The 27996-nt window shown below is 34.9% G+C and overlaps 1 protein-coding gene across 3 annotated transcripts in view; it reads right to left on the reverse strand.

Annotated features, from left to right (window-relative positions):
• Window positions 1-10502: 10502 nt before the first annotated feature.
• The window catches only part of LOC136032179 (sodium-dependent phosphate transporter 2-like), a 72424-nt gene continuing 54930 nt past the window's right edge, over window positions 10503-27996 (reverse strand). For all 3 annotated transcript variants that reach the window (XM_065712372.1, XM_065712371.1, XM_065712370.1), the window contains 6 exons: window positions 27073-27148; window positions 24360-24424; window positions 20368-20504; window positions 17008-17193; window positions 14017-14169; window positions 10503-10943 (listed from right to left, as the gene is read on the reverse strand). In XM_065712372.1, the coding sequence (XP_065568444.1) occupies window positions 10790-10943; window positions 14017-14169; window positions 17008-17193; window positions 20368-20504; window positions 24360-24424; window positions 27073-27148 (771 nt within the window). In that variant the 3' untranslated portion in view covers window positions 10503-10789. The remainder of the gene's footprint in view (window positions 10944-14016; window positions 14170-17007; window positions 17194-20367; window positions 20505-24359; window positions 24425-27072; window positions 27149-27996) is intronic.

Genomic DNA, 27996 nt, shown 5'->3' on the forward strand with positions numbered 1-27996 from the left:
GAACCTCTCCGAATTTCATGTGGCCACCCTTTCCATATGAAGTGCCTCTGGGGAAAAAATAAATAGTTTGGCCATGGAGGATGGGCTACGGTTCAGCTCCCATACTTTCGGAGTAAAATATCGTTCATAAGTTGTTGTTTTTAGTTTTTTTGGGGGGAAGGAGAGAGAGTTGTCAGGCCTTTGAGGGAGGGCCAGGGGTCAGCTCCCATTAGTTTTGGTATAAAATATTGTTAATAATTTTTGGCGGGAGGAGGATTGGGCCGTGGAGGGCCAGAGGTCAGCTCCCATAAGTACTGGAATAAAAAATAATTAAGAAGCTTTTTTTGCAAGCTTATTATATGCAAGGATCATAGAAAGAAATAGACCAACAAGTAAAGATGATTGTCTGGGCTGACAAGAGGTAATTTGTTGAACACAAACTTGCTTTGGCGGAAAAAGCAGCAATGAAGGGATATTTGAAAACAGTCTATAAATTAACCAATGATATGATTGGTGTCGAGCCCAGCAGGATTAATCTAGTAAAGCATGAGAATAGAGCCCTTTGACAGACCTTTTGAAGATTGACGAAAGGTAGGCAACCCACTTCGAGAACCGACTAAATAGACCAAGTATAAATGACCGAGCTATAATTCCTTACACTCCATTTATATTTATTGATGTCAATGAAGAACCACCCTCTCCAGAAGAAATCATAGCCGCTGTTAAAAAGCTGAAGAATGGAAGAATGCGAGGAGTAGATGGTATTACATATGAGATGCTGAAAACTTCAGTCCTCATCTGCATGACAATTCGGGTTGAGCTGCTCACTCAGATATAGAGCGACTAGAAACTGCCCATTGACTGGACGAAAGGAACCATTATTATGTTTTCCAAAAAAGGCGACACGCTAGTTTCCGGTAACTGGAGAGGCATTAACATAACGTCGATACCTGGTAAGTCTATGTCAATTATTATACTACAGTTCCTATATCAGAAACTGGACCAACATCTTCGTGAAAAACAACACGACTTTCGACCTGTAAGATCATATGCAGACCTAGTTTTTATACTGAGAATGCTAGTTGAAGACTCAAAGGAATGGAATAAGAAGCTGTATCTTCTTTTCATTTACCTAGAAATGGCCTTTGATGCGGTTGACCGAGAAACCTTATGGAAAATCCTCAAATACTACGGAATATCTCCCAATATATTAGCACTGATTATCGCCCTGTACAAAGAAACAGAATGCTTTGTACGAACAGAAAACAAAGTTACAAGATACTCCAAAATCATGACTGGTATCACACGAGGATGTGTATTATCACCACTTATATTCACAATAGTAATAGACTACGTACTCAGACAGTCTACGGGCTATGGAGTAAATGCCAAAAGCAAGCAACTCGTAGATCTTGACTTCGTAGATGATATATTACTGCTAGAAGAAGCCAAAGATCGATTACAGCTGCTATTCGATGAAATCTCAGAAAAAGCCCGAGAGGTTGGATTGTCGATCAGCCTAGACAAATTAACAAGTATGTCCACATCTGGCTCCTCCCTAGCTCTTCAATGTTCCGATAAAACTGTTGAACAGGCCCAAGAATTTAAATACTTAGGAAGCTGGATAGGAAATACTGAAGATGTAACATTTGAAATCAATAGAAGGATTGGATAAGCATCAGGCGCCTTCACACAGACTGACACCAGTTTGGAGAAGTAACAAGTACTCACTTTGTTTAAAATTGCACCTGTTCAACGTGCTGTCTTGTGCAATGTGCTGTCTATATTGATATACGCCAGTGAATGTTGGAAACTCAACCAACAACTTAAGCAATGTATCCTTGGATTTGAAAACATTTGCTTTCGAAGGATCCTCAAAATCGGTTGGCATCAGAAAATTACTAATAGGGAAATCAGACTGAAAACGAACCAGCCCTTAGTGACCGAAGTTAAGAAGAAACAAAGATGGACGTATTTGGGCCATTTTCTACGCATGCTCGAAGATAGACTGCCCTCAAGAGTGTATCAGTGGCAGCCTGAAGGAAGACAAAGACAAGGTCAACCAAAGAGCACACTACGGAAGCAGTATGATCGGGACCTGAAAGAGGCCAACATTTCCCTCACTCCACAATGGGAAAATGTCACTGCAGCTGCACAGCTTGGTGATAAAGGGAGAGGCTTTGTCGACTCCCTGTATGCCACTGATGGCAGGAGGATCTAAGGTCTAATGTAAGGTATTCAGTTTTTAGGGAGGGGGCATGGATGGCCAGAGGTCAGCTCCCGTAGGTTTTATAATAAAGTATTATTAATAATTTTTTGGAGGGGGCTGGTCCATGGAGGATCAAAGGTTAGCTCAAACAGTTTTGTAATAAAATATCGTTAATAGGCTGGAGGGCCAGGGGTCAGCTCCCCTTAGTTTTGCAATAAATAGGCGTTAAGTTAAGTTTTCTTCTTTTTTCGGGGGGGGGAGGGTTCTTCCGTATGGGGCCAGGAGTCAGCTCCAAAGATTTTTGGAATAAAGTATCTTTAATAAGTTTGTTTTTTAGGGGGGAGGGTAGGTCCATGGAGAGGGCTAGTTGTCAGTTCCCATTCTATTTGGAATGAAATATCGTCAATAGCTTTTTTTGGAGGGGGGAGGGTCGGAACATGGAGGGATGACCAGGAGTCAATTTCCATGATATTTGGAATTTTGCCAGGTGTGAGCTCCCTAGAGTTTTGAAATAAAATATGGTTAGATAACTTCGAAGACCACACTACCTTTCCATGACTAAAGTAAAACAGTTCAAAATAGCAGTATAACAGTTCAAACAGTAAAACAGTTCATCAAAATAGCAGTATAAAATTTCTATAACAGTAAAATAGTCCATGATCAGCAGTATAAGTTTTACTGCTGATGATGAACACTGTATATGTGTTCGAAATATCCAGTTAAATAATTTTATACCTATTCACTGTCAATAAAAAGGTTTCATCCCTATTTTGAACTGTTTTACTTTCGTTAAAATATGGTTAATAAGTTTTTTTAGTGGGGGGGGGGCTGAGCTTATCTGAAGCGTGAACTATTTTAAGATCCCTCCTTTAAACCTTGTATGCCCCGTAGCATAACTTACAACACGTGCTCCGGGGCTCTGGGGGTTGTGTTGACCCCGGAGTTTTTTAGTTATTTGATCTTTGAACTATTTTTAACAAAATACTAAAATCTTTATCGGATACTTTTGGGGGAAAATAGGAGGGGAAACTAGATGCCCTCTAACCACTCTTAAAAAGGCCACTAGAATTTCCGATTTACAATCAAATTACGCCCATCCGAAGTTTATGCTACTATTTCTTCCCTATCAAGTGCCTCTGGAAAAGAAATAATAGTCGAGTCGTGAGGGAAGACCAGGGGTTGGTTCCCAAGATTTTCGAAATAAAATATTTTTTTTGGGGGGGAGGTCAGGCCGTGGAGGAAGGGATAGGGGTCAGCTCTAATGATTTTTGGAACACAATATCGTTAATAATCTTGTTTTTATGGGGGGTGGACCATGGAGGGAGGCACAGGGGTCAGTTCCCATGATGCTTGGAATAAAATATCATTAATAGCTTTTTTCGGAGGGGAAACAGGGTCTGGCCATAGAGGGAGGGTCAGGGGTCAGTTCCCGTGATTTTTGGAATTTGGCCAGGGGTGAGCTCCCTTGAGTCCCTGAGTTCAAATAAGTTTTTTAGGGGAGGGGATCGGGTTTATCTGATTCAACTCAATTCAATTCAATTTATTTAAAAAAAACACATAACAACAATAATAATAAAGATCCTAGAAGCGAACTTTTTAAGGACCGAAACAACAACAAAAAATTGAAAATGAAGAAGAGAAAAAAAAGAAAAGAGAAAACATGGGTAATTAAAGCAAATTGAATCAACATTTAGAGAAATATAATATCAAGATTTTAGTGCATTGTTATATAGCGTCCGAAAACTTGTGGATAGCTCGACACTGGAGGGTATTAAATTCCATTGAAGTATAGATGTATAAATTGGGGATCGCTGGGCGGAACTAGAGATACACTTGGGGACAATGAAGGAACGGTTGGATGAACGGAGACAGTGGCCTTCAGAATTGTTACTATTAAAATAAGATAATAAGTGGGGAGGAAGATTTTTATGGTAAGCGGAGTATGCAAGGGATAGATTTAGTTTTTTGATGATTTGTTCAAAAGGGATAATACCAAAATCGGAGTACAAGTCTTTGGTGGGATATAGTCGTGGCAACCGAAAAACTGCTTTGACGGCACGGTTTTGAGTAGATTTTAATTTATTGGTAACTGAAAGATAAGTATTGCCCCATACAGATCCGCAGTATGAGATATATGGGTAAATAAAAGAATAATAAAGGGTGACAAGGATATCGGGAGGAAGAAAATAATTCACACGATTAATCATACTTACCTGTCACAAAATTATGGCTCTGATTAGGACACATGTGTTGCAAATGATAGGCAGGAGTCTATGTGGACACCAAGAAACTTGGCAACTTTGACCTGCGGGAGGAGATTGGTAGAATATTTTAGGCCAAGTGCTGGCTGAGCTTCATTTTTTTTGTAAGGGGTTCGAAATAATACCACCTGACTTTTCTTGCTGTTAATGGTCATGCAGTTAACGAGACACCACTCCTGTACTCTATTCAGAAGGGTTTGAGTAGAGGTGACGACGGATGGTAAATTAGGACCGGTGATGAAAAAGTTGCTATCGTCAGCAAAAAGTACTGGGTGCACTGATGGACCAAGGTCCGTAACCAAATCATTAATATAAAGGAGAAAAAGTATTGGACCAAGAATAGAGCCCTGTGGGACGCCCCTCCGGACAGGTAGGGGATGTGAAGTCACCCCGCCCAGACTCACACTCTGTGGGTTTATCTGATCATTGAACTATTTTTAAAATCTTTCCTTAAAAGCCGGATATACCCCCGTGGCATCACTTACAATACCTGACTCGGGGCTCTAAGGGTTGTGTCAACCCCGGAGTTTTTGTTATTTGATCTTTGAAATATTTTGACTATCTTAAAGTTTTAATCGGAAGCATTTGAGGAACAAAGGTCGGGGAAGGCAAGTTGCCTTCCGATCACTTTCGAATCTTAAAAATGGCATTTATAATTTCCGATTTTTAATTGAATGGCCCCCCTCCTAATTTTCAACGACCACCTGCCACTGGGAAAAAAAATAATAAGTAAATAACAAAAAATTGAAGTCCTATGGTCTTCAATATAGGCAACGCTATAGCGTCGTCTCAGATTACATATAGTATTTGTTTTTGGGATGAATACAGACGTTTTTTTTGGGGGGGACGGGGGCGGCATTTTCTGCGAGGGAGGATTTTTCGGGGGAGAATTTTCTCTGGGGAGGGCTAATCTTCCTAAAGGAAATCTTATACATGAGAAATTATCCAGAATTCCTATAAGAAAAGGAATTATCCGCGGAAGAAATTATATAAGGGGAAATTTTCTGAAGGAAAACCTATCCATTAGGGAAGAAGGGGGGGGTGTGATTTTCGGAAAAATTTCCACTGAGAGGGATTTCCGGCATGATTTAAAAAGCGATTAGAAATTAAATAAAAATAAAATCTTTTTCACACCAATGCAGGCTAAGGAGAATTTTTCGGGGAAATTTCACTGGGGTAATTTTCAACGAAGATGGAATTGTCTGAAAAATTCCCCAGGGGATTTTAAACAGGAGGAACTGTACATGGAGACATCTTTTGCGGTGGGTCAAATTTTCCATAAAGGAAGGAGGCAGATTTCCCATAAGAAATTAGTAGCAGTTAATCAGAAAATAAATAAAAAAAAGTTTTTCAACCGAAGTAAGGAGCAATACTAAAACTTGAAACAAACAGAAATTATTCCACATATGAGATGGGCTTCTTCCTCTACCTCAGTACCTTGCTCTTTAAGCTAATGCCGATGTGACTGTCATGAACATTCTTTGACTATTAGGGGGTGTTTCTCTCCTTTTTCGAAAATCAGGCAAATTTTCTCAGGCTCATAGCCTTTTATGGCTAGCAGTAAGGTTGATGAATCGCATATATTTGGACTGAAAGTATGCCAAGGATAATTTTTCAGGCTGAATTGTCTGCAAGAAATTTTACGAAGGGGAGGTGGGGGATTTTCAATGAAGATGGAATTGTCCGGAAGGAATTTTAAGTGGGTGTATTTTTATGGTAGGAACTTTCCGCGGAGGATTTTTCTATCAAGAGAAAAAATTTTTCATAGAGGATAAGCCAGATTTACTGGCAATATTTGAAAAACAATCAGAAATTAAGTTAAAAAATATGTATTTGCCCATTGAAATTAATTAGCAACATTAAAACTCAAAACAAGAGATTGCCCACCTTGACTGGTGCCAAGACAGCCAAAAGAGCAGCATTAAAAATCAAAACGAACAAAAATTATTCCGTATATGAAGGGACTGCCCCCCCCTTCTCAAAATGCCTTAATCTTTAAGTTTTGACTGTTGGTCACATTTTTTTAAGAACGACTCCTGAAACGCAAGGACCGTCTATTTAGAATAGGAAGATTTTTTAAAAGCATTTAAAGCTTTAATAAAAACAAATTTTTTAACTCAATATAAGGAGCAGCATTAAAATCAAAACGAACAAAAATTATTCCGTATATGAAGGGACTGCCACCCCCCCCCCTCTCAATATCTAGCTCTTTGCGCTAAAGTTTTTAGCACTTTTACGACAGTTTCTTATACTAATTAAACTGCCTTTATGCTTCAGGAGTCGTTCTTAAGAAATGCGGACAAACAGTCAAATTTAGTGTTCAAGGCAAAGTATCGAGGAGGGAGCAACCTTGCCCTTTTATTTTTGCCTTAAGTTTATTTTTATTAGATACGGTGGCATTTATGTTTTTTTAAGGATGGACTAGCTTGCAAATTGGTTCTATAAGTCTTGCGAAAGTATTGCGAAAGTATTGACGACCTTAACCTTGTGATTGATGAGAACCAAACCTATGCGTGTAATTTACAACCAAATTCTTTCTCTTTTTTTACTATTGTTTTCATTTTTTCTTACCTTTTCTCTTCCTACATTTTATTCTTTCCTTAACTTATTTCTATAATATATAATGGCATTGATGTTTCTTTAAAGATGGACTAGTTTGCAGATTTGTTATATAAGTCTTGCGAAAGTATTGCTGACCTTAACCTTGGCGATTGATGAGAACCAAACCTATCTATGTGATTTATGACCTAATTCCATTTGTTTTTTCTTTCCTTTTCCTTACGCTTCATTACTTTTCTCTTTTTTCCTTACTTTTACTTTTCTTTTTGCTTACTGGTCCTTTTTATTCTGTACTTCATTTCTATAGGATACAGTATAATTGATATTTCTTTAAAGATGGACTGCATTGCAAATTGGTTCTGCAAGCCTTTTGAAAGTACTGCTGACCTAAACCTTGGTGATTGATGAGAACCAAACCTATGAATGTGATTTAGGACCAAAGTTCTTTTCATTTTTGCTTCCTTTTCGTTTTTTCCTTACTTTATATTTATAAGATATGGTGTCGTTGATCATGGTTGGAGGAGCAGTAGCTGTAGCCTGGTAAAGAGTGAAACACAGCTCATAGTAACCAAAAGTAGAAAAACGCGTTTTGAAAAAAAGCTGCCTGATGTGAAAAATTTTCATCTCACACTATTTCAGGAATTGTAACTATTATTTCGGTTAATCTTAAAAATAAAAGCTTATTGCGAAAACAAATTAATTGTGATTTAAAAAGAGCATGAAAGCCTTCGAAAATGGCGTCAGATCAGAATAAAAATTGCACTATTGGAATCAACAAGGTCAAAAATCTTGTAAAGGATAATTGCAGTACTCTATCTTTAACAACATGGAAAATTAATTTTTGCATTAATAGCACTGATGTGTCCTTATTTTCTGCCAGGTCTAGTGGGTTACCTGAACATAATAGAGAAATCTATAATGATTCATTCAAATAGAAATTAAAATTGCTACCCTTTTTAGGCGTCAAAAAAAGATTGGGGCAGCTAGCCCCCTTCCCCTAAAGTCGTCCGATCAAAATTTTGTAACATCTATTTTTTCAGCATATTTAAAAGGTCCAATAGCTATGTTTTGGTTATGACATGACCCTTCATAGCCCCTGGGGAATAGGCTGTAGGTTACGCCAGTATGGCGCTAAACCAGCCAATAAATTAAATTGCATTAACAGTCCTGTTAGTTCGGATGGTAGAACATTGGACTTTGAATCAAAATGTCAAGGATTCAACACCCTATTAGGCATTTTTTTTTCAATTATGATTTTGTGCCATCTATATGGTTATGTGAAGAACCTGTCTTTGTTAAGGCTGACTACTGTAGTGCTTAGCCAATGCTGTTATGCCTGCTACGCCAAAATATCACGATTAATATCAAAAATTTGAGTGATTTTCAGCTTGATTTTTTTTTCTGATAATTTCTGGATAAAAAAAAATGTTTTCACTTTCAACAAAAAATTGTTTGAATTTTACACATTTTTACTTAGTATTTCGGGAAAAGAAAATATACAGCTATTAGAATTTGTCAATTCAATGTTTCTTTTGGTTCCTGTAGTCTCCTACGAAAAGAAGACTTTTGTCCAATCCAACTGCGATTTTTTTTCTTACTTCTCTTTGTCACTAGTCTTACAAATAAAGTTTGGCTCACTCCTTTCTTTTGTTACCAAATTAGTCTTGGTCTGGTTTTCCGCTAAAAAAAAAGTTCATTTTTGGTCAGTTCGGTTCAGATCTTCTAATTAAATTTGTCAAGCCATTGTTATTACGTATTTAGTTTACCAGCCTATCTCTGGAGAATTTTGCCGAACCAAAAACACAGTATAAAATTCTGAAACAGTTATGCCAGGTTTGCCTCTCCCATAGACTATCTGTCTTGGCTTTACTCTAATTAGCCAAGGCTCTCAAATTTCTCATTACTTCCACCAGCTTGATTTTAATTCAAAAATCAACAGACTCGGTCCGTTGAATTTTCGAGTCCGTTGAAATAAAAGATCAACCAAGTCCATTGATTTTTTAATTAAAATCAACTTGGTCAAATTAATGAAAAACTTGAGCCATGCCTCATTAGAGTAAAGCCAAGAGAGATAGTCTCTGTGAGAGGCAAAGCTGGAATAATTTTGTCAGAATTGTATAAAAATGATTCACTTCACTTGTTGATAGATAGACTATCATCCATGCTAGGGCTGAACTAAGGTAGATAGGCATAGAGTAAGGCTAATTCAAATAATGTATCAGTTCTGGGCATAGAGTTCTAAGGCAGAGCTAAGGTAGATAGGCATAGAGTAAGGGTAATTCAAATAATGTATCAGTTCAGGGCATAGAGTTCTAGGGCAGAACTAAGGTAGATAGGCATTGAGTAAGGATAATTCCAATAATGTATCAGTTCAGGGCATAGAGTTCTAAGGCAGAACTAAGGTAGATAGGCATAGAGTAAGATAATTCAAATAATGCATCAGTTCAGTAAGCCATTTAAATGCAATTGGTGACCCATAGGTGCCTTTTGCAGGTTTTTCTTTAAAAAAAGAAAAATAAAAATACCAAGTATTGTCAAACGCTAGATGATGTTGAAACAACAAATTCATATCATATTATGAATTGCAAAACCCACAAAATTTTTTAATGATTAGTTTTTCCACAAAATTTGCCGTTAATTCGCGCACCATGTATATCCCTATTTTAATTACAAAATGGAGTTTGTGAAAAAATCTATTGGCACAATCAGTCGTTGTTATTACCTCTCTCATGTATTTTTCCTTATTTGTTTATTATTTTGAATTTACCTTTTTGTAGTAAATAGGTTATCATGCACATTACACATTGGCAATTGGAGACCCAGAAAAATCATTCAAATATTTATGACTGACCATGTCCACAGGACTTGCAGGCAATTGAGTAGCTAAGACTGTTCATATTCTATGCACTTAAAAAGTCCTACAAATAACCAAAAATCCCTTAAAACCTTTTCCCTTTCAGTTATTTCTATTTAAACAGTTTTTTTCATCCTTTACCCAACCTATTTTAGTTTGAAAGGGAGGGCAGTGTCATTCATGAGCTTTCAGCTATCCAAATTAAAAACACATTTATCTCTCCCTCCAGAAAACTTAGCACGATGTTCCACTGAAGAAAGATCGGTTTGACAATTCCATCGTCCGTTTTTTTGGTAAGCAACAATTAAAAATGTAAAGCTACAAAGGGGCTTATTTATTAGATTTAAGAAATATAGGAGTAAGTTGATCAACTGGAAATAAGTCCAAGAATACATTCATGCTTCCCTTTCAATCTTTATTTCCCTTCTAAGAAACAAGGAACAACTTCAAATAAGGCCTAGATAATTCAAGGTAGATTTTGAAATTATTGTCTTTTGATTTTGGAGAGTCGTTATCTACTTTAACCCATCTAAATACAGTACCGGATGCTGATATATTTTATTAAAATCAATTATCGAGTTTATCTGAGTTCGGCTGAGACGCAAAAAAAAATAAAATAACAATTTGCTACAATTTCGAATTGTTTAAAATACTTTTATTTTACAAATTGTTTATTTAAAAATTATGTGTTATATAAGCAACATAAATTCTATCAACTAGCCAAAAAGATATCGTTTATACGAGAGAAACTCACTTTAACAAATATCTGCTTTAATTGTATAGTTGAAATAAACAAAACAATTTCTAACACTTTCTCTTAGTTCACTGATATTAAAGCAAAATAGAAGAGGTAGAACCATAAAAAACAGACATATTTCAGAGTGACTTATTTTAGAAATAAAAAAATAACAGATTTTCAGAAAGGGTTTACAGGAGCCCAAGAGTTGTTGTTCCATTCTGGGCGATTTGCTCTACCAAGAAATCCATATTGGGCATAACACAGAACTTAAAAATGGCCATAAAGGCAGCACCAAGAGCGGCCGCGACTGGGACGGTGACTGCCCACGCAAACGCAATGTTCCTGAAAGAGAATAAGCACGTTAATTGGACGGTTTCAGAAAGCTTTTCAGAAAGCATTATAATCACGAGGAAGCTTTTCCTTGGGAATACAAGTCTTTAAGGCACATTCCCCGATTGTTTATATGAACTGTAAAATAAAATTTTGGATTGCGTAATTCATATTTTTAAAATCATAATTACAAAAAACATACTGGTATAATACAAAAAATCCGAGGTAATTACTTTCAAAAAAACTTTCTTACAACTCTAAATACGAATACATATATTTCATTTTTCACCCTGAGAGGAATGGAGAACGCCACGTTACTTACAGCTGTCACGAATCAAAGGGATTTTACTCTGTAATAGTATGGGTTCTTTCACCGTTTCCTCTTGCTAAGTTGGGCTGAGAAAAATAAAAGGAACTATTCATAGCAAATGCACTTCTTGTGTTCATAAAGTAAAATTTTTAGGGTTTTATGTCCGTATTCTTGTTGCTAGGGAAGCAAAATTTATAATTTCGACAGCTCAGAAATTGCACACAAGTATGGCATGAATCAGAGAAAAATGTATTATTTTTTGGCTCTTTTTTATTGACAGCTCGGTGTGGCTCGTGCATAAGAATTAAAAAAAAATGTAGCTCTGGTGTAAGATAAAAAAAAAGGGACAAACAAAAAAACAAAATAAAGAAAAGTGTTGCTCAGGGCACACATTTTATGGTATGGCTAAGGCATAAAATGAAAAAAGGACTAAATCCTCCCCGTCCATTGATGGCGCAGAGGGCGTCGAATCAACATTTCGGTTGCTGTTTTTTTGTACGGATATGTGGGAAGCCTGTCGCCCAACCATGCGGCAACTGGAATCGCGCATAACACAGGAAACTTTTTTTTAGTTCATACCTTAATCAGTGTCTCTTATAAATCCAGTAAAAATCCAGGAGCACTAACATGTTCGTGTCAACTTAGAAGACTATTTACTAATATATATTATATTATTCTAATTATATGCTAGCATATACTAATATACTAGTATATATACTGATATATACTACTTATATATACTAATTATATACTAGTATATATTATACTAATTATATTATTACTAATATACTATTTACTAATATAAGACTATTGCTATGAACTGAACAGACTATTCAGATTAGGGTTGTAACTTGAAATGCTTTAAAATCCGATGGAAACACAATGAGCTTTTCAGAAGCAGTTGTTCTTATTTTTTTATACGTTTTGGAATCATAGTAATTGATTATATTTTTACTCTATAATAATAATAATAGTTTATTATGAAAAAGCCCGTGGGCCATAGGAATTTTACATAAAAAAAACAAAACAACAAATTAAACTAAATTAAATTAATACTATTTAAAGAAAACGCCCACGATGTGCAGCTGCAATTCTGACAAACCTTGCTATCCTTTATATACTCAGAAAATGTGTCTCTTTCATTCTATCTACCATCCATACCTCATTCAATTTTTCTTTACCATACCTCTCTCGCCTCCATTCATTCAATTCGACACATTCACACGCAAAATGTATCAAACTTTCATCCTGAGATCCACACATGGGACAAGCAATAGATTCTCCTTTCTCCCCTTTTCTCCCTTGATACTTTCTTTTCTCTCCAGTCAAAAATCCATTTCCCCTCCAATCCGAAAATGTCTTAAAATCCTCTCTACTCAACCCATATATTCATAAACACATCCCCTAAGAGTAAGGATTAGAAGCAAAATCTAACAATAAATTTGATCATGTTTACATAAGAAAAAACATCAGTAAGATCAAATGGAGAATTTTCGGGGTTGAGGGGCAAAAAAAAGGTACTTAGGTTAGGTTATGTATTTAATATACTGCGCTCTGGGCGGCCTGCTTCCATAATTCTTTGTAGTAGTTTGCATAATTTTGTTAATAAAGTATTATATTAACCAAACTTCACTTTTTTTCGAGTGTTTATTGTATAACCGATAAGTACTTTTCCACCACTTTGTTTCAAGACTTCGTCAATTCGGCCTCTTGAACAGCTCAATTATAAAAGCTGGGCAGTTTCGAAATTTGGAAACAATATTATATTTGATTAATCACAATATTAGTATGCTTATGCTATTGCTCACTGTCATTAGGAGATCATTAAATTGGGAACAACCCCATTCGTTACAAAGACGTCACTTTTGAGACTGAAGCTATTTTTGACTGTCGCTTACATAATTTTTTTTTAAACATACATCTTAACAACCAGAATAGAAAATGCACCTAACATGTCAAAGATCCTTTATTCAATTTAGTTTTTAGAGTCTATATGACTCTAAAAACTACATTTGAAAGAATAAATAAACGACTTTCATAAAGTGGCCTAACCAGTGGAGACGGTTTGCAACACAAAACAATGCCGTTTTATGAGTATTCTTTACGAACAGAGGCGGATCTAGAGCAAAATCTTGGGGGAGGCCAATGCGACAAGGGCACCAACGAGCAAAATACTGGGAGGGGGCAATATGACAAAGATGCCAATAATTGACCAAATTGACAAATTTATTCTAAAAAAAAGAGCTTAAAAAGGAAAAAAAGAAATGAGGGCGCCAGAAAAAACTTGAGGGGGGCCTCTGGGTCTGCCGCTGTTTACAAAGAGTTTCGGTATTTAAAACCGATAGTAAAGCATTGATTAATAAAGCTTATTTTACTTTTCTCAGTGTAACCGTAGAAACAATGGCTTTAATACATCGGAAAAAGCCATTTTTTCAACAATGATTTTACACAAAAATAAAATATTTTTATCGTAGCTTAATTAAACTTGCTTCCTACATTATTAAATTTTTTCCACTCTAATAAATATATTTTTGACTTTACCTAGTTCTTCATTAATAACTTTAGGATTTAGGTTAATATAGTTTTAAATAAATACTATCTCCCAGGAGTTCTTGTACTGTGAGTGCGAATAAATGTTTTACACATATATGCTATATAAAATGAAATCGGTAACTTCATTTGAAAATTATCTTTTTAGGGTATAGTAACGTTACTAGTTTAAATTAGCATAAGTTACTAGTGTAATGAAATTTAATTCAAATTGATAAATTTTACCTGAAAAGCTTCCAGTCCACTCCTCGCTTTGTTTTCTGGGCTAACCCAACGAAGACTACAGATCCCACTTTGCAATGCGTGGTACTGATTGGTAAGCCAACTTTTGATGCTAATAAAACTGTGAATGCAGCTCCTATCTCAATTGTAAATCCACTGAAAATGAAAAGGAATTGTGACTAAATAATAAAATATTGAATTAACGAGTCTTTTCTCTTTTTTTCGATTCTAAAGTTACTGGATGCGGGAGATCTTATAAAATTCGTCATGACCAGCGTTTTTGTCACTCCTTGACCTGGCTTTGATCAAGTTTACAACAATACAATTTTTCTATAGTTTTTACGGTGGTGGGGGGGGGGGTGGTTGGTGAGATTCTTTAAGTTTTGCCGGAATGATCTGGACCAAACAACTTAAGTAATTTTTTAGACCACACTGCTTTTCCATTTACGAAAAATTCAGCAAGACAATATTTCGGCCCCATGTCCGGGAGACTTTCTCAAAGGAAAAAAACGAAAACAAAAGGTTTTTAAAAATAACACACACACAAAAGAAACATGACGACTAAACGCACGAAGAAAAAAAAAATAAATAAGAACAACTCACATTATAAACAAACTTCCAGCACTGATGTTACGACATAAGAATAAAACTAAAGCGAATGTCTATAGTGAAACCTTGGGTCACTCTCCTCTCAATATTTAGTATGTAAATGGGAATCTATTAAAAGTGAAGACTATATTTACTTGAACAAGCAAAAAAGGTCACCAAACCCCAGGTCCATCACCCCTAACTAAATCTCACAGGTTAATCCACAGAATTCATGAATTATAAATGAAATGGCTTTTTTTTGCTAGTTTAGCTGCAGTCCGTTGACTTTTCCCAGTTTTGACTTGTTCTGACTTTTGTTGTTCGCAAGGTTATCACTTTTTCCAGGGCAATTATGTAAATCACTACTGGTTGAAGATTTTACCTGCTCCTTGATTAAACTATTATAAATTGAGCTTATCCTAAAATCCCCTTCATCTATGTTAATGCTAATATCCCCATAGATAATCTTTTTATTTCTATAATTTCTCTGAAACTTTGCAAAAGTCTACAGACATATCTACAATTTTTGTCTGGCCAATTAAAATACTGTGATGAGTAAAACAAATAATTGAAGAAAAAACGGGTTTAATTTTTTTAAATAAAGCAGTGACAACAAAATAAAATAAAAACTACACTTTAACTAACAAAAAATAAAAATACTCCGAATATTTCGGCCCCACCTCCGGGAGCCTTTCTCAACGGAAAAAAAAACAAAAAGTTTCAATTAGTATCAATAGAGATGAGGGGGAATTTAAAATAAATTCAATTTATAATAGTTTAATTAAAGACCAGTCAAAAACTTCAATGAGTATTGGTTTGCATAATTGTCCTGAAACAAGTAATAACCTTGCGAACGGAGGTCAAAGCATGGTCAATGCTGTAAGAAGTCAACGGACGGCAACTAAAATAGCAAATGAAAAAATCCATTCAATTTATAATTCATAATTGTGTTTCATTAACCTGTAAGATTTTGATTGGATTTGGGGGTTGGGTGACCTCTTTTTCGTATTGTTACAAGTATTTATATTTTTCATTTTTGATAGATCCCCATTTATACAGCGATTGTGGCAGAGGAAAGTGCCAATAGAAACAATTATTGCAGTTTTCTCTAAAGTTACAGTCAAGTGCGGGAGTGTTTGTTTTAAAAATGTGAGTTCTTGTTTCTTTTATATTTGATTGTTTATATTTTTAGTTTGGTTTAGTTGTCGTGGCATTTTTGAAATGTCTTAAAAATAGTCTTAAATTGTTGTAATTTTCTCCCTTTTTGTTTTTTTTTTCCTTTGAGAAAGGCTCCCGGAGGTGGGGCCGAAATACTCGGAGTATTTTTATTTTTTGTTAGTTAAAGTGTAGTTTTTATTTTATTTTGTTGTCACTGCTTTATTTAAAAAAATTAAACCCGTTTTTTCTTCAATTATTTGTTTCGTAAATGGAAAAGCAGTGTGGTCTAAGAAATTATTTGTGATGAGTAAAATTAAATACATGTTATGCTACAGCTTATTCTAACGTTCCCGGTTTTTGAATATGCTTTAGCGAGCAGTCTATGGCATTTTTGAGTTGCTGTAACCTATTTTTTAAATTCTGCTGTGTTCTTCCACAAGAGAATGAAATTTTGCATATTCCTTTTAGTATGTTTCTTGGACCTTGTTGTTTAGCAAAGAACTCATAATTTGTCCTGATTTGAATGCTTTTTCTATGTTTTTTTTTATTCTCTTCTTAATTTATGTGACAACATTGAGATATAAGACAAATTTATGTAATTTGTTTTTTGAGTTATTTTTGAGTTTCTTCTAATATTACAGGTTTCATTTCCTTTTTTTTCCTTTTTTCAATTATTTGAGAAATCCTATTTTCTGGATATCTATTACCTACTAGAATATCCTTAATAAAAAATAGTTGACTACTCTTGTATTCTGGTGATGCTAATTTTAATACTCTATCAACTAAAGAAATAACTACACCCTTTCAACTCAGGTGAAAAAGATCAGGTGATTTGATACGAGGGGCAAATAACGGTGGTTGTTAGTCAGTTTGGGGTAAATTGAGAAAGCTAGTTCATTATATTTCTATGGATTCAAATACTTACTTATACCGGTAACTTATCCAAATAACGGTGACTTATTCTCTGTTTCTTTTTCAATGAAAATGAATCGACCCTAATTAAACACAGAACACATGCACAAAAGAAGAAAAAAAAAAGAATATTGTATTAAAATAAACAGACACTGGAAATTTAGACTATCCAAATTAGACTATATTTAGAAATTTATATCCAAATCGTTCATATATTCGACGCTCAAACAAAACGTATGCTACAAACCTTTCTTGAGCTATTTCGTCTAGTTTAATACTCAGCATATTTGATCAAAATAAAACTAGAGCTTTTATCGCGAAAAAACATGATTTTACCTGGATGAAGTGATCTTCGTGATGTCCTCACCAACCGTTTTGATGACTCTTCTGCCCCAGACCCAAAGTCCGACGACTATGCCCAGTCCTCCATACAGCAAAATATAGACAGGCGCAGCTGTTTTCTGAGCGACAGAGCCTTCAACGTATATCAACCACAGTCCAATCAACGGGCCAATAGCATTACTAAAATCAAATATACTGATTGTACAAAATCTCTAGTTTTTTATTATGAAAATTTATGTTTTTAATGGGTCTTACTACAGTCTGGTAATCATGCACGTGGATACAACCTGGGTCGAAAAATAGAGCGTTTACCACCTATGGATACTTGACATACCATTTAAGGTAAAGCACAAGGGAAAATGAGAGCAAAATTCGCTGAAGTCTTCCTATATAAAAAGAAGAATACCTGGCACATTTTCCTCAGTTCCTAAACAGGAATTTATTATTTATTTCCAAAACAATTTTTCGGACAGGAGAAACGAATTTTCATTCTGATCCAAAGCAGAAACAAATCAAATATTCACAATCATAAAGATTATTGTTTCATTGAGTAACGTGGAATCCAGATTCGAAAGCAGAATTTGCTTCGTGTCCGAGCCGTGCTTATCATTTTTCGGTTTGCTGTTGTAAAGCGAATCATGCACATTTTTTTTTATTCTGATCCAAAGCAGAAACAAATCAAATATTCGCCATCATAAAGGCTCCTTTTTCATTGAGTTACGTGGAATCCAGATTCGAAAGCAGAATTTACTTCGTGTCCGAACTGTGCTGCCGATTCGTGTTGCCGATGTAAAGCGAATCATGCACAATTGATTAAAGAAAAACACAAAGAAATAAACATAAAAAAATTAACATCAAATCGACCATTGCCTCCATTAAAAGAAAGAAATACCCCTACTGTAAAAAAGAAACAAATACAAAGAGCTTTATAGATCTATAAGAAAAGTCTAAATTATAATATTATGCGTTGGATAGCAGCAATGCTTTGAATAAATATAATTATTTTTTTAACTTCCATTTCCCTATCAGCCTGTAAGAGATTTAAGGAACTTTTTAATGATGCGATTCTAAAGTACTCACTGAATGCATTTTAACACAATTGGCTACCCCGTATCAAATGTCACACAAAACACAGAAATGTGCGTCGTGTCAAGTTTGGCATGACCAAGGGAAAAAAATAGAAAGTATAATTTGCAAAATCATTGTTTTTGAGAGCTAAGCAATTTGTTAAGCATTAGTAGGTTACATTCGAGTTCTGAGGGATATTTTATTATTGGATCCTAAAGAACTGGACAACGTAACTGTGAGCATTGACTGATTATTGTCTTCTTTGCTGGATGATCTATCCCTTCGAGAAGAGCTCTCCGCTTCAAAGTGCTTCACACTCTGAACGAACGAAAGAGAGGAGAAGGGAAGATAAAGGTAGAAATATATCGATCGATTGCCATCAAAAGACATTTGTTGAAATAGCAAAACATTGTAGCATTCAAAATATTTCTGCTCCTTGCCTTTTCAAAAATAAGAGGCTAGCTCTATGACTGTTTCCTACTGCATAAGCCCATGTTTGCACGGACAAAAATCTGGTCTTAGGGAGGAGAGGGGTGGGGTGTATGGTTTTTCACACATATACAAACTCCAATCTTGAGATGCAATATGGTTTTACTCCATTTTTATTTTAACAGGTTATAACCAAAAATAATAGTGTCCCTATGTCCCATAAAGTTTTTCCCTGCTCTCCTATTTGGCGTTATTTAGTTAGTCTCCTTGCAACCCAACAAAACCTGATTCATCATAATGCACTCATTGATAAGACTTTGAATGAATTTACGTTTTATGATTTACTTGTAAGAATTATTGCTTCCTGTCTATCAAACCGTTTCCAATGTGTAATCATGAAAATAGTTGATTTCCTAGACATTTCTTTGTGATTTGCAACAATGAACTTCACTTAGACCTTTGACTTGGTATGATTGAGAACATCAGTGTTTAGCTTTGATTACACTTAATTACACTTACACTGGGACCTGTCCCAGTTAAAGATAAGAACGGGGCTACAATTAGTGATAAGGAAAGAGTTAAATAGAAATGGGCAGAACATTTTGAGAATGTGCTAAACCGAGATAGAGTTGCAGGAAAAGAAATAGAAGAAAATGTAAAGTTTGTGATACCTTAGATGTGAAGGAAAATTTGATCTGTGAGGAAGAATTAGCGACATTACTAACAGGATTAAAAAATAATTAGGCCCCGGATGCTGATAGCGACATAGCCTTTTGATGATTTTGCTCCTTGGTATGATTGAGAACATCAGTATCTAGCTTTGATGATATTCCCGGGGAATTTGATAGCATTCTTACTTTTAACTTCCTGAATAGTTTTTTCATCCTTGACTATATCTCACGCTGAACTTCTTGGCATTTTCTTGCCATCTCCCATTATCCTATATCTAACCCTTGACCTACCCCTAATAAAAAAAACATTATCTTACCTATCTTTTACTTTACTAAAGCTTCTTTCAAATCTTAACTGCCCATGAAATATTACCTTCTGTATATTTATATATCTTCCATTAGCCTTTAATAGAACATGTGTGCCCTGTTTGGTATTCGTAGCCTAAGCGACGGAAATGAACATAGACTCAAAGTGGTTTGGAAGCTCTTGAGATTATGTTTAAAGCAAATACACTCGACTTTTATCTTTTGCAGCAGACGAGTTGTGTCCCTTACATAAAGACCCGAAGCCCTTCGCATTAGCTTTGGTCAAAAGGCTCTAATTAATTACAAACACCAAAAACAAGAAGAACAATAGGGAATTTCTCAAGACAGTGGGAAACAAATTAGAATGAATATTTCGGCCTTATTTCCAAGGGCCGTCCTCAGCATTACAAAAATATATAAGAAGAAAAAACTAACAACAGGATAAAATCAATTAAACTAAAATGAAAAATTTTACGCTATTTACGTCTTTAATTAATTCCCTGGTACTGGAACCATTCCCTCCCCACAACAGTCCATTCAGGAGTCGCCTCCCAAGAGAAAATAACTACAAGGTTCCTATAATCACTACAATATTTGAAGGACTGAGAGTAGTTTAATATCCTCCTTTGTTTACGTTTTAATTTAAATTGTTTGAGAAATCAAATAGTTTTTTATTTCTTTTAACTACATATACTCTTTCATTTTTTGTATTTTTTCATAATTGTTGTTTTTTTTGTTTTTCTTTATTGCCCTTTTAGTTTTTCAAGGTCTTTGTATTTTTTTGCAACAATGAATCTTACAAGCTCTTCGTCCACCCTCCTAAATTCGTAGCTTTATTCTCACAATACAGAGTAATAAATGCAAAGAAATTGTATCTAACCTGACATCATTGCCACCATGAGCAAATGATCCAAAAGAGGCAGTAAGAATCTGTAGAAACGAAAAAAGCTGCTTCACATCCTCTGTCTCATCCTCACTATCTGTTCTATCCTTCCTTTCGCCATTTTTATCCTTGCTCTAAAAATTAAAAAATGAATTTGAAAATTACAATCAAATGGAAAACTCATTAAATGAAAAATAAAAGCGAAAAAAAAATTCTTATTGAAGAGACTGAGGAGAATAGTGCAAGATCTCCGGGTGGTAAACATAATTTATGAAACATGAAACGAAAAATACAGAAATACAACTTCTCAAACTAGTATAATCGAGTATAAATTTCACAGTGCGGCACGAGGCGATCCAAAACTCCCCATACATGGCTTTAGCAGCAACTGGAGCTTCAGAATCCTAAAAGCTCAATTTTCTTTTTAATCTTATCTTTAACTAAAATTAAATTTCAACATTTTTTTTATTTGGTCCTGATGAGAGATTTTCATTAAAGCATATGTGCTAAAATCAACAAGACAATAAAAGGTAGATACAAAAACAAATTATTCTTCATAGGTGGATTAGGCTATGTACATCCTATCTTTATTACGTGGGAGTCATTATTAAGCAATTAAACAAAATACGAATTTTGAAATGATTTGTAAATCTCAAGTTTTTTGTTAATAATCAAATAGAATAAGTTCTTCCGCAGTATTTTGGGACACATTGCTGTAGTACAAGATTCATCTCAGGTAGGAAGGCTTTAGCCCCACTGGAATCTTTGGATCGACCCATGTATGGAACTACATTTCTTAACAATGTGCCTTCGTAATACTGGAAAAATATATACTAAACTATTATCTATTGTTTTTTGGCTATCACATATCATAAAATGTAGAACTCTACAAAAATAAGCGAGTTATTTTCGCCTGAGAAATGATGAAGGGCATCAATCTCGGACAGGTGGTAGAAAAGAAAAATCAACTCCTTTTTTTAACTTGATTGATCATATATACCTTTCACGTGAAAGCTTCGATCCTCGAGATCCATTCCATGATTTTTTTTTTTATTATTATTATTTTTTAGCTATTTACATGCCAAATTGGCCAATCGATATAAGAAACAATTATTATTTGTGCTTTAAGTATTAACTCTTAGAATTACAGAATCTTCTTACGAGTAAGACCATACAAAAAGTGGAGCATTTGAAACATGCAGATCATTCGCCTTAGTTCAGTTTGTATTCAATTAAACGTATATATCTTCAAATATAAAAAGTTTATATTAAATAATTTTAGGTCCATCTTTCAAAATATTCTGAAATATCATTCGCCCTAGTTCAGTTTATATTCAATTAAACGTACATGTCTTCAAGTTTAAAAGTTTATATTAAATAATTTTAGGTCCATCTTTCCAAATATTCTGAAAGATTCTAAATTCATAAACTCAACCGCCTACACTAGGGCTTTATTATACACAGAGAAGGCAACCTCCGTCTTATGGGAATTCCCCTTTCCCATGAATCTTTCTTGGAATTTCAAACGCGGAAGAGCTTCCAGCGCAAGAGAGCTGGAGATAACTCGCCGCTGCAAAAACCTTCTCCCACCCAGTTCGGTCATTCCACTTTGCAAGTCTCCAATTACAGATGTCCACTCTATAATGTTGTTCCAAAAACACAGTTGGCAGTACTTCAAAAGACAAAACTAGCGCCAATAGTGTGGGTTGTACTTTACCCATTGCTCATTTCAACCTCTTAGCAAAAGGTGTTATGTAGAATCGATGACCGTTTTCAACACCTTTTTACGAGGTTTACCGCGTTATTACCCTCTCCCCTTGACAAACCAGCAAAATGATATGAAGGCACACCAATCGGTACAAATTTTATAAGCACAATACGTCAAGAACTAAGTAGAAGAGGAACAGCTTCATTAGACACTATGATGCATTTTGTGCTTCAATGTCTGTTGATTCCATTAAAAGACGATACAACAGACAGTTAAAGTCTCGAAGCGGAACGAGGTAAAGGGCTAGCAGAGTGTAAAGGGCTAGCAGAGACAGTTAAAGTCTCGAAGCGGGACGAGGTAAAGGGCTAGCAGAGTGTCAGATACAATGAATTATCTGGCACCTGAGCATTGAAAAAAGCTCTTATCTAATCTTTCGATTAATTAAAGACTCAACTGAATAAACTTGAGTCATATAAATATTCCCATGTTTCGAATTAACTAAATTAGTTAAATAATCTTTCGATTAAATTAAATTAATTAAGCAATTTTTTGGTTAATTAAAGATTCAACAGAATAAACTTGAGTCATGTAAAATATTCCGACGTTTCGAAAAAATTAAATTAATTAAATAATATGTCGATTAATTAAAGACTCAGGGGAATAAACTTGAGTCATGTAAATGTTCCGATGTTTCGAATTAATTAAATTAATTAAATAATATGTCGATTAATTAAAGACTCGACAGAATAAATTTGAGTCATATAAATGTTCCGATGTTTCGAATTAACTAAATTAGTTAAATAATCTTTCGATTAAATTAAATTAATTAAGCAATTTTTTGGTTAATTAAAGATTCAAAGGAATAAACTTGAGTCATGTAAAATACTCCGACGTTTCGAAAAAATTAAATTAATTAAATAATATGTCGATTAATTAAAGACTCAGGGGAATAAACTTGAGTCATGTAAATGTTCCGATGTTTCGAATTAATTAAATTAATTAAATTATATGTCGATTAATTAAAGACTCAACAGAATAAATTTGAGTCATATAAATATTCCGATGTTTCGCATGTTTATATAACGCACTATACATCCTACCAAATACAAATAAACGCAACTAAGAGCCGATCCAGTGCTTTAATCACAAATTATTCAAACTGCTAAGATTGTCAAGTCCGTCTGTCTTTATAAAAGAGAAGAACAGTGATAACATATAGCTTTCTTAAGTATAAATACTAAAACATTGGTATGTATAATTCAAGAAGCCAATACTATTATTTCAGTAGAATGGAAATTAAATGAGACCTAAATTTAGAAGTGAAAAAATTTTAAAGAATTGTTCAGCAAGATTGATTAGCAAAGGAAATCTATATATTTACTCAAAACATGTTTTTGCAGAGAAATTCTAGATTGTATTAATTATTAATGCCACTGGAACACAAGTATTTCCACTTCAGTTTTCAAAATACCTAAAACATCACTGGAAAATTCCTAGAGATCCCCACTTTTAATACCAAAATCCCAGCGGGTTCCTTAATTTTCCGGTTCTTTCCAAGTCACTAGTAAAGCATCTATTCAGACTTTCAACAACAATTATTCAAGACGACTTATTTTGCAATTGAAGACCGTTTGTTATATCAAAATATCTTCTTTAGTTACCGATCAGGTAAGTTTAGTCTTGACTGACAGATTCTGGAATCTGAACCATATGAAGACAAGTTGTTAGTCGACGGATCTGCCAAAATCTGACTGATAACTAAAACTTTAAGAATATAATATTGCTTTTATTGAGGATATTGCGGTCAAAATAGATAATATATCCATTTATGTGTGTATTTTAGGTAATCTTGGTTATAAGGTCACATTGCTTATCACAACAATGTGAACAATTCAATAGTTGCCTTATATTACACAAAAAAAAAACAACAAAAATCTGTTTTTAATCAGAATCTAGTCGAACAACTTCAACACTGTCGTTCTTTTCTCCAATAATAGCTGAAACACTTTTTACTCTTTTCCAGAGCGAAGCTAGGGTTCTGAGTTTGGAGGGGGGACATAAAGAATGTGCCAACAAAATCGTCCAGTGAGCCAACAAATGCGGACACAAAAGTTAAATTAAGACGTCAAGAATACCCAAATTTCCAGAGGGAATCCCCCTCCTCCCTCCACTTTTGATGCGCAACTGCTCTTTTTATGTACCACACTAGATCCTCCTCTCTGCTAACACAGGTGCATGAAGTTTCAGAGAAAAAAAAAATTCAAAATAATTATAAATTTACCTGTTTAATATCTGGCATTGTGGTACGCTTGATAAGAGGAGCTGCACTGCTATTTGGAGACAACCCTGGAAATGAAAGTTTCACGTTTACAAAATTCAGACAAAGCTAATAGGTAAAACAATTAACCTGCACAGCTTTTTTTTCTGTTTCTCTCTCTTCCAGTTCTGTACGCTATTCTTGTATTTACTTTTCTTTTTTCCTTTTTTCAGTATAATTTGTCTCTTCTTATGAAGAATCTTTCGGTATTTGACTAGAAAAGCTTTCTTCAGAAAAAAAGGGATTTAATACAGTATTTCTGTGCCATTTTGCACCAATTAGTTCAACACACTTTATTTTGTAGTTCTTGCAGTTTTTAATAGCCGGCGATTTCTTGGTTTGCAAAGACAATCTTCGAGCTAGAGATATTGAGGCATTGTTTATTCCGATCTTGTTTGATTTACCCTACTTCTTCCTATGAAGAAAATACACCTCTACAAGTGTGACAAGTGGAAAATTAACAATGAGAAAAATCTTTCTCATTTTCAAATTGAGGCTATTTAACAGCAACGTCCTTTCTGCACTTCTATACAGCAGTGAGTGCTGGAAGTTGAATCAGAAACAAGAAAGACGGATCCTAGCCTTCGAAAACAACTGCCTTCGGAGGATCCTGAACATCGACTGGAGGGATCACATCACAAACCAGATAATCCGCTCTATCTCAGGCCAGCCCAGGGTCACAGACGTCATCCGGCAACGTAGATGGCGATACCTTGGACACGTGATCCGTATGAAGGAAGACAGGATCCCTAGGCAGATCCTAGAGTGGCAACCCCAGGGAACTCGCAGGAGAGGTCGACCCAAGAACACGCTGCGTCGCACCTACCAACGGGATTTGTCGAACATCCACACGACGATCCAGCCCCAGTGGGAAGATGTTTGGGCAGCGGCGCACATGCGGGATGACTGGCGGCTCTTCGTGGATGCCCTGGATGCCTCTGGCGGCACAGGAGGATCTAAGGTCTAAGGTCTTCTTTTGGTACTGGACAATAGATAGCGATATTGTTTGTTTTGTTCCTTTTTTTCAAGCGATTATTAAATCCCATCTTAATAGTTACTTTTGCTTATGCATGCTCACTATATATACAGTCTAATATGAAGGCTCATTTTGCAACTCATTTTTAAAATTCCACCTTTATGGCTTATATTCTTGGCAGAGGTTCACTACAAATGCAGCATGGTCTAAAAGCTCGTTTTGTCCAAACGAATTTTTCTGAAAATTAGAGGAGCAATAGTGATCTTTTTAATAAGCGAATATTTTAAAACCTTTGTACTTTATTTTGATGACAAAATTCACTATCTTAAAGCTCCCTTTGGACAAGTAGAATACCATCAACTCTCGGGTATATAATTGTCACTAATTAACTTTACAATTCCTTTTTTTATATCTATCTCGCTCTCTAACAACAATGAAAAAAAAAATTTAACAGCAAATACGTACCTGTTCAAAAAAACTGAAAAAAATGGTGTCTATGCGCTATGCTACAGAAAAACCTCCCAAACCAACCAGCCTCAAAAATATATAAAACCTCTCTTTCAAACCAACCTGGAAAATTATCTTCTCTCAACCCTTGGAACTCAATATCAAAACACCGAAAATAAAATAAATCATCACTACCATCATTATGATCGTATTTTCTTGAAGTACACAGTAGTAATTTTTTGTTTTGGAATAGTAATAAATAATCAATTGTCATTTAAGATAATTGGTTTCTGGAAGGCATAAAAATATTTAGCGGTGAAAACAGGCTTGAAAAGCACCCTCCCCCCCTTTGGACTGCTTTAAAAAAGCTGTAATAGAGTATTATTATCACCATTATGTGAATTTTTTTTCAGCGAACCAAATTGAACGTTATGCTTTGAAATAGAGAAAAATAATAAGTAGTCATTACCAGTGATAATAGGCTTCAGGAGTGCATCCGAATTTTTCTAGTGTATAGTTCTAATAGTTTCTAGCGGAAAATCTTTATAATTTATTTAAATTTTACTTTATTTTATACTTTATACTTATGATCACATTTGGAAAATTCTGAACACATTATAATTTTTTTTTTTTATGTTTGAATAACAGACATTTTGAAATAATAAGTGAATCACGTAAAAAGATCAAAAAAATGTTACGGTATACATAGTCATGCATGACTGCATACAAGGGAAAGGACGAGTGTGAATTCGTAAAGATCGGTGCGAAGGAATCTAAGAACAATTTCAAAAATCATGCTTTAAAAATGTTCTTTTATCATTTTTTTTTATCCCTCTTCATAAAAAAAAACCTCGATTAGATCATCAGATTTGGACCTATATGTAGCTTTCAAATTGCGTCTCTATTTGTTTTTTTCCAGAGTCATCCAAAGGATTGATAGCTCTTTGTTAGATTTATTACATAAACTTATAGATGTGAGCTGAACTCAAATTCCATTTCGACTTATGAAACTTGGCCTTTTAGGGTGTTTTTAGAAAGAGCACTGCTTTAAAATACCAGACAATTTGTTTCTCTCTCCGCTTTCTCTTTTTTCCCTATTTATTTTTAAAGAATAAATTAGTCAGTGTCCCATAAACATCAACGGCAAATCGACGAACATTTGAGAAAAAAAACTGGTAGACAATCATTGTCACTGAGTATAGTAGGATCGATAATCCGTCGCAGATTTAGGAAATTAAAAAGAAAATTAAATACCTTTTACGGGAGTAACTTGATCACTTGGCGGATAAGAAATGTTGTTGTAGCCATTTTGTTTTTCAGTAGAAATAATCTGAAAATAAAAACCCAAAAGCTCTATTAGAAAACCTTCGGAATTATACATTTTCATACATTCACTTCAAGCTATTGTTTCGACGAAACACCACTAGAAAGAAATGTGAGTGGTACGACTAGTTTTTCTTTCAGATGTGTTTACAGATTTTACTCCTGTCAAAATTCCTTCAAGACCCCCTCCCTCCCATAAAGACGAAACGTTGCCTCTTTCATATCTCTTGCAAAAGAGTTGCTAAAATAAATTGTTATAAGGCAATTTCGATGCCTTTCTTGGGCTCTGACACATGGTCATTACTTGTAACTATGCGGTTTTTATGAGCAAATTGTTCCAACCCAAGCCAATATGTATAGCATGAAAGAGGGGCTTGGGCATGTACAGTGGGGTATAAACTGTACCAAACGAATGGTTCAACTAAATAGCACGCAAAGGGGTGACAGAAAGGCTAGGAGGACACCATAAAAAATAATCTAAAATCCTTGGCGATCCAGTGCAAGATAGAGGACGACTGTTCATCAGTTTGGCAACTTCATAAACTAGAAGCACTGCTCAATAGAAAACATAAGATAGAAATCTTAATTTTTTTTGCTCCACTGTTCAGAAATCAGAATTCCAAGCTCCGAGAATAAACTCTTAACCCTAGAGTTTCTAAGCGAATATATAAGCTTTACTTCGAGCTTGTTTCCAGAAGATTCAAATTTTATTTGCTACATTTTCTGATTTTAATAACCGGTGATGGTAAGCAAAATTTCCAAGGCACCTAACGCAGGAGGGGAGAGCAATTCCTCCGTGATCCACCTCGAATCCTAGGCTTTGAAACAAAAGTCTCTTCCCTGAGAGTTTTTGTA

The sequence above is a fragment of the Artemia franciscana genome, chromosome 10, assembly GCF_032884065.1.
Source record: "Artemia franciscana chromosome 10, ASM3288406v1, whole genome shotgun sequence".
NCBI lineage: Eukaryota > Metazoa > Arthropoda > Branchiopoda > Anostraca > Artemiidae > Artemia > Artemia franciscana.